The sequence below is a fragment of the Sipha flava genome, unplaced genomic scaffold (genome assembly GCF_003268045.1).
Source record: "Sipha flava isolate LNK unplaced genomic scaffold, YSA_version1 18562_pilon_pilon, whole genome shotgun sequence".
NCBI lineage: Eukaryota > Metazoa > Arthropoda > Insecta > Hemiptera > Aphididae > Sipha > Sipha flava.
Genome location: NW_020272340.1, coordinates 1 through 7,962, shown reverse-complemented (window position 1 = coordinate 7,962; position 7,962 = coordinate 1). Strand labels below are relative to the sequence as shown.

Here is a 7,962-nt window from a genome sequence, read left to right as displayed (position 1 = left end):
GTTTTAGCACAGAATTTTGAGGTTTGATTTCACTTCTTTATTTACCACAATTTTAACAGGAACTTTCTTTATACTCTCTCTTGCACCTACTAAGCACAGAATTTTGATATTGATTTCAATTCTTTATTTACCTCAAAATTCAAGTACTCCAATCCATTTAAGTAAAGCACAGAAGACTTTTTTTACTTCTCCGAAGTTTTTTTTGGAGATATTATGTACATGGCGCTCACGCATTCACGCTCAAATATAATGATTTACATTTACTTTATGTTATTATAATATTAGATGATATTGTCAGCCATCAAGTCGATTATCAGATCTTTATTTTTTAGTGCACCTATAATAGTAGCATATAGTTGTGTAGTTATATAGTTATAGTTGCACTTAGTTTTTGTAAATCCAAAATCTTCCAATTTTTTAAAAATGGGAAAATTTAAAAAAAAGTGTTTGTCGAAACGAAAAAAAATGAAAGGCAATGTATTAAATTTCCAAAAGAAAATAATGGAGATATCAAACGACGGCTCAGTTGATTTGTAAGTTAATTTATATTGAATTATTTATTTTAAGTTTTGAGTGAAGCAAGTTTGTGTTATGCTATATAGTATGCCTCAAAAATCCTGTACGACCCCGAGGATCTCGACACTAACTCAATATTTTTGAATGAGGTTTTTTCGAAAATAAACCATGGTAAAAATTCCAATTTCAAATTTTTTGTTCAAAAATTTAAAATTGTTTTTGTTAAATTTTCATAATAGCTATTTTTTTTACTTTTTTCCAAAAGTAAATTAAAAAAGCGTGGTCAAGTGAGTAACGCTTTGCTGTATAGTATGGTCACTACTAATGTATTAAATTTGAAACCAATGATAGGTATCACGATTCTGAACGGAGATGATGATTTATTGTCATCCTAAAATATATTTCCCAGTGGGTGGTGAAAAAGATGGTTTATGTTTTAATGATCTGAATAACCCTAAATTTAAATTCTTTTATAATTATTGTAAGCCAAACTTATGGAAAATCTTATATTAAACTTTCAACACTTAGCTACTTATCGGTATACAAATTTTTTATAAATTTTAATTATAAAATAATTTGCAAATATTCATGATTTTGACAAATTGTTGTCAATATTTGAACTTCAAATGCTATTAAAAAAAATTGTGCCTAGTATTCTTACTTTTTTTTAATCACTATAAGAATAACTAATGAGGAACTTTGTATTATTAATTTTTCAAGTATTTTGACTGTCAAAATTTTTTTATCGATATTTATAAAAAAAAAAAAAACTAAACAAAAACGAATATTACAAATGCCTATAAATAGCATTAAAATAAGTGAAATATTTTGAAAATTAAATTATGTAAAGAAAATGCCAATCTAAATAATTGGTGAAATTTTCAAGTATCTACGAAGTATATACTTTTTGAATAATAACAAATATTTAAAATCGTTTGAGGATAAATCGTTATTGTTACGTGATTTCGTAAAAATTTTAAATTCAAACGCTCATAACATTTTTCCTATAGTGACGCTTCGAGTTTTCTCTATAACGTTTTGAAAGAAAACTTATGGAAAACTTAGTGTTACATTTTTTTAACCTTAGACACAAATAAAACATTTTTTATGAATTTTCAACTACAAAATTACTTGTAAATTGAAGCATTATTTTGACAAGTTTTGCTGTACACAGACACAAAAACAAAAAAACACATATCAATGTAAAATCAATACATCCATCACTCGTTCAGAATCTAAAAAACAAATATTGAAATTGATTTAAAATTAACCTTAGTTACAGATCGTTTAGTTTTTTAGAAAAATACAAAAAAAAAAAATAGTATTTATCTAGATCAAACGCTAATTTATTCATAAAATTTCAAGAATGTATTTATTAGATTATATTCATTAGTTTTTATCTTTATAACTATATAGAATCTCTAACTTGGCTTCGAACAATTCCATCCCAACTGCTGTAAAAGAAAACATCCATGGAAAATTTTCAAATACATTTACTCCAGACGATATGACGTTGGCTGTACCGTTGAACAATGTACATGATGTTTCAAAATATAAATTATATATATTAAAATTTCTTGATAGAAAAAGTACTGTTGAGTAACAATAATTTTATTTTATTATAATTCATTTTGTGAGTTTTTTAGTATTATAATAAATAATGCATAAATATTAATTATTGATAGTTATTAGTATGACCAATACGTAAAAGCGGAATAAATCATAACGATAATATACCGGCACAGTTTTAAATGGTCATTAGAGCGCTCGTATTAGTCGTATTGATAAAGATAATAAAAATAATAATAGACGGGACACACTGCACATCGGTAATCGGCGACGCGGTGGAACGATAAATGGGTTGCAGTGCAGGGAAGTCACTCACACTAATGATCATTTACTACACACAAACATACACGCCACGCACGCACGTATTTACAAAATGTCTAAAAATTGCCTATACTTAACTCCTTAAAAATGGTCGGTATGGAATCCCCTTAAGGTAAGCATATTAAACAATATTGCGTTATTTTAATACAATGTTAATAGTTTAATACCTTAATATAATAAATTACGCATAGCTTAAACTCTGAAAACATTATTATTTTATTTATTCTAATAAAATAATAATTCAATTGTTGCGTATTTAACAGTTTTAGTATTTATTATTTATTTTTATTGATGTTACTGGCTAGTATTTAATGTTTATTTTATAGTACATAATACTAGCTTCTATTAAAGTATATTTGTATATTTTTAAATTTTATAATATTACTTAACGAAAACAAACAATTGATCAAAATATTAATTTTGTATTTTAGAAATCGAAACCTAAAGATTCTACCATAGAAAATGCTTTAGCACATAAAAATGATCTAAATATTAAGACTCCTGAAACCTGTATATCTTCTTCTTCTTTTACTTCAGTTGATATAAGAATTTATGACATAATATATTTTGTTAACCTTGTGTTATCACATGGTGAAATTCATACAGTTATAAATAATATATGGACACCAGATATAACGTTTAAGTTTCCCATACATAAAAACTTCGATAAAAATAAAAAAAGGCAAACGAGCAAATTTCAATTTAATTGGTTATTAAGATGGCAATGGTTAGCATACTCTGAAAAAGAAGACGGTGCATTTTGTAAACTTTGTGTTGCTTTTTCCAAATCTGAAGGTGGAATAAATGGCTAGAAACTTGGTGCTTTGGTTACAAATAAATTTGATAATTGGAAACACGCTATAGAAACATTTACTAAACATGATAAACTAAATTATCATATTAAAAGTGTAATAGATACCGATAATTTTTTAAAAACGAGGAATAATCCAAGCATATCCATGGAAAATCAATTAGATACAGCACGTAGTAAACAAGTGAATGAAAACAGAATAAATATTTTACCTATAATTGAAGTTATTATTTTATGTGGTTGTCAAGAGCTTGTAATACGAGGACATAGAGATTTTGGTAAAATTAATGTAGATACAATACAAACTTCAAATGAAGGAAACTTTAGGGAACTATTGCGGTATAGAGCTCGTGGTGATCTAAAGCTCAAAACATTTCTTGAAGGTCCAGGTGAACGAAATAAATATATTAGTCCTACTAGCCAACATGCTATTATTGATTGTTGCAACACGGTAATACTTAATAAAATTGTAGCTGAAATAAATAAAGCAAAATGTTTCACTGTCCTCGCTGATGAAACTGCCGATGTATCTGGTATAGAGCAAGTGTCTTTATGTGCTAAATATGTTGATATAGATGAATTAGTTGTCAGAGAAGATTTTTTGCAGTTTGTTCCCATAAACGATTTAACTGGCAGAGGCTTAGCAACCGTAATTATTGAAAATTTGAAGGCGTTCGGGATAGAACTTAAGTATTTACGTGGACAGGGGTACGATGGGGCTGCAGCTATGTCTGGACAATTTAATGGTGTTAGATCACATATTTCTCAATTATATCCGATGGCAACTTATGTACACTGTACAGCACACACCTTAAACTTAGCAGTATCTAAATTCTGTACAATACAACCAATTAGAAACTGCTTGGGTACGATTGGAAAAACACGTGATTTCTTTATATACCCCAAACGAAAAAATATACTTTCACAAGCAATCGAAGACTTTAATGGAACAATTAATGCAAAAACATTAAAACGCAACTGTGCTACAAGATGGATCGAACGTTTTCATTCAGTTCATGATTTTATCGAACTTTTAGAATGTGTCATTGATTCCTTAGACACAATTAGTAGTTGGGCCGATGGTGATACCTCAAGTCAAGCAAATAATTTAAAAAATTCAATTTTACAAGGAGAGTTTATCATATCACTTTTGGTTTTATCTAAAATATTTGCCATTGGATTGCCACTGTCTAAACAATTCCAAAGCGTTGCTATTGATTTAATAGAAGCTATGGTTTTAGCTAATGCGACACTGTCTGAATTAAAAACAATTCGATGTAACGTTGATGAATATTTTCATGATATCTACACAAAAGCATCTGCTCTAGCTCAGGAGTTGTGTTTTTCAATAACATTACCTCGAATTGCACGTAAACAAAAAAACAGAGATAACTATTCAGTGAATACACCTGAAGAATATTTTAAAATAACAATATTCATACCCTATTTAGACTTGTTTATTAACGAAATTGAATCAAGATTTATTGAACATCAGAAAATATTAAAAGGATTTCAAAACTTATTTCCAAAAACGATAGAAATGTCAACGCTTGAAAAAGATGAATTTATTAGGTTGATAGATTTTTATAATGATGATTTGGCAGATAACAATAAAGATATTTTGATATCTGAGTTAAAACTGTGGCAACGTAAAATACTTGCATTAGATAAACAACCTACAAATGCTATGGATGCTTTAATTATCTGCAATGACATGTATCCAAATATATACAAATTACTACAAATATTAGCAACACTACCTGTTTCAACAGCTTCATCTGAAAGGTCTTTTTCGTCATTAAAGAGAATTAAAACGTACCTAAGGAATACAATGTCAGAGGTATTTATATAATATATTATATTATAGGAACTGTATATTTAATTAAACAAAAATATGAATGATATTTTAAATTTTTAGAAAAGATTAAATGGATTGGCAATGCTGTCCATTCATCGTTCAATATCAGTGGATGCAAAGGAAGTGTTGGACGAATTATCTACAAACAAACGACGGGTAGATTTTATTTTATGAATTTCCTATTATAATAAAAATAAAAATGACGTTTAGTTTAACTAATAACTTGTAAATGTGATCATAAATATATTTTAACCCCCCCCCCAGAAAAATTTTTTATCTACGCCGCTGTCCCTTTCTCTGACCATTATTCTATATGAGTAAAAACTTGATGCAGAGACAGTTTTTTTAAGCGGTAACTTGGTTTTTGGATCGCGTTGTGGTATATTGATTGCATACCCATCATCCCCCCAACAAAACATTAAAGGATACTGCAGTGCGTCGTATGCTCGATGTATCTCACTGATACGGTGAAGTGAGTTACTTCGGTTTTCGAGGATGATGTCTCTTCGATCAAACTGCTAATCTACTAACACTAAAGCAACTTCATTTGCCGTTGGTGCATTATAACTGCATCTATGTTCTTCTGGTGGTTTTTTATCTGCATGTATTACAACTTTAAATGACTCTGAATGAGGTATTTTATCGATGGTAAATTGTAATGATCAATTGTAAATTATGCGGTGGCATGCCTAGTAAATCCAATGAGTTTAAAAACTTTCTTCTTTGAAGCGGATAAAAACTTATTTACGTTTAAAATAAGGACAAAAAAATTAAACTCCTGTGCGATTTTGTCGATTGAAAGTGAAATGACACAAGAAATACAATTTGAAGACATAATTCAAAATTTTGTGGAAAAAAAAGCAAGACGCAAACAAAGAACAACTTTTAGTTATAATTCTTAGTAGGTAATAATTTTTATCAAAAATTATATTTATAAACAAAAATGATGCTTAAAAAAATTTTAATTAATAATCAATTAGTTATAATAATTATCACTGCAATGGTCACACTGTAAAAATATTTTACATATGTTTTCGAAATACTGATAACGAAGGCAAATAATATGATTTTGACCTTACCTCAAAAAATAAAATTTAGTTATATTCCTCGAATTTTGATTACTCGATTTTCTTTTAGTACAGATAAAAACTACAAGCCTCTCGAAATATAAATCATAAAATGGCATCTTCCAAATGCACAACTATCGTAAGTTTATATTTTAGTCGTTGTTGATTTATTTATTGACCGGCTAACGTTCACTAATGTTTCAGGTGAGGTATATGAGTTCAGCTTCATCTCAAGGAATGATCAAAGTGAGTTAATTTTTTTTCATTTAATTTTAAAATTTTTGGCTGTGTAATATACTATTACGGTTTTTTTTTTTTTTTTACAACAGCCTCCGATTAAAGTATTTGGCATTGAAGGGCGATATGCTACAGCACTGTTTTCGGCTGGTAGCAAACAAAAGAATCTGGAAACTATAGAAAAAGATTTAACTAAATTTCAGGCAAGTTATTTTAATTTTTAACATATCATTTAAATTTAACCAATGTTTTTGTTTATAGACTGCATTAAAATCTGATGAAGTCTTAAAGGAATTTGTTGATAATCCAATTAACAAAAGGTTATTAAAAGCCAACACTTTACAACTGGCTGCTAAAAAACTTGCATTGTCACCTCCATCAGCCAATTTCTTGGGTAAATATATTTTGATTCTAATTTAACCCTTTGTCGACCGACGGTACTCATAAGTCCACTAAAATAAAATACGTATAAAATATTAGTGAACAATATATTTGTGATTCTCACTGGTCGGTATTTAAGAGTACCATCTACCGATTAAATAAACATTATTTTAAAATTGGTTGTGCTATTATTAAACATTTTATCGGCGATTAATTTCGGGGACTGCAGTATTCAACACATGTATATGACTTGGTGTTTTTCCTTTCTATTTATATATACATATTTTGTAATTTGATCAAAATAAATAGTTTTGTATGTTTAGATATATGTCTAGGTGTATTATATTGTTCGGTTAGCTCGAATTCATTATCGATATAACGAAACACTGACAAATAATAATATGGACTTATAAGTACCATTGGTATATCACAGGAGAAATTTAGTCTGTTCTCAACTCGTCTTTGTCGTGTCGTGTTGCTAACTACCGTCGTGCTTGTGAAATCGTTTTTTTTTACGTACTATATAAATAATTTTAACAACAGCCCGAATTATTAAACCATAATTACTATTATTTTTTAAAATTTCAAATAATAATGACAATGTGTTACTTCAGTGGTTAAATGAAGACAAATATGGAATCATAATTTTTTTCAAATTATTCAACTAATACATAATTCAAAATTGTACCATTCATTCTCACAAAAAAATAAAAAATGTATAACAAATAAAAATGTAAAAAAAAAATTATATTCAACCAACAAAATAATTAATGTGGTGTTGACCTGATAATATTGCATTTTTCAGACTAAAATACTTAATTTACACCTTAGAGTTATTGAGGTTTTTGATTTAGAATTAAATATTTTAAAAAAAATTGTAATACTTATTTTTACAAAAAAATATTATTTAATATTTAAATAAGAGAAGAAATCATTTTTTCTCTAGTTGTAAATTAATATTGTATGTTCCACATGTTAAAAAAAATATGGCAAAATGACTGTTGGTACTTCGAAGTACCAATAAAAAAAATGTCTAGATGACCAATGGTACTTCCAAGTACCAGGGTCCTAAGTAAAATTTGAGTAAGAAAACAAAAAAAACGAAAAAAAAATTAGTCTTATATAGGTCAAATATAACATGTTTGTGCAAAAAAAAATTTAAAAAATATCTTAATTCGATGCTTGGTCGACAAAGGGTTAAT

At 27.9% G+C, this 7,962-nt stretch overlaps 2 protein-coding genes across 2 annotated transcripts; both read left to right on the top strand.

Annotated features, from left to right (window-relative positions):
- The first annotated feature begins 2,864 nt into the window (after positions 1–2,864).
- Positions 2,865–5,328, top strand: LOC112681106 (52 kDa repressor of the inhibitor of the protein kinase-like). The gene is made up of 2 exons (XM_025551374.1): positions 2,865–5,057; positions 5,136–5,328. Exons 1-2 carry the CDS (start codon positions 3,366–3,368, stop codon positions 5,247–5,249), a joined length of 1,806 nt encoding a protein of 601 aa, XP_025407159.1. The 5' UTR covers positions 2,865–3,365; the 3' UTR covers positions 5,250–5,328.
- An 807-nt stretch (positions 5,329–6,135) lies between these two features.
- On the top strand, positions 6,136–6,814 carry LOC112681105 (ATP synthase subunit O, mitochondrial-like). Its single transcript, XM_025551373.1, has 4 exons — positions 6,136–6,281; positions 6,347–6,388; positions 6,472–6,582; positions 6,641–6,814. The coding sequence occupies exons 1-4, from the start codon at positions 6,255–6,257 to the stop codon at positions 6,797–6,799; spliced, it is 339 nt and encodes a 112-aa protein (XP_025407158.1). The 5' UTR covers positions 6,136–6,254; the 3' UTR covers positions 6,800–6,814.
- The last annotated feature ends 1,148 nt before the right edge of the window (positions 6,815–7,962 follow it).

Coding starts and splice junctions, on each gene's coding strand:
- LOC112681106 (XM_025551374.1), top strand. CDS start 3,366: ATGGAAAATCAATTAGATACAGCACGTAGTAAACAAGTGAATGAAAAC. Junction 5,058..5,135: donor TAAGGAATACAATGTCAGAG/GTATTTATATAA, acceptor TTAAATTTTTAG/AAAAGATTAAATGGATTGGC.
- LOC112681105 (XM_025551373.1), top strand. CDS start 6,255: ATGGCATCTTCCAAATGCACAACTATC. Junction 6,389..6,471: donor CATCTCAAGGAATGATCAAA/GTGAGTTAATTT, acceptor TTTTTACAACAG/CCTCCGATTAAAGTATTTGG. Junction 6,583..6,640: donor AAGATTTAACTAAATTTCAG/GCAAGTTATTTT, acceptor TTTTGTTTATAG/ACTGCATTAAAATCTGATGA.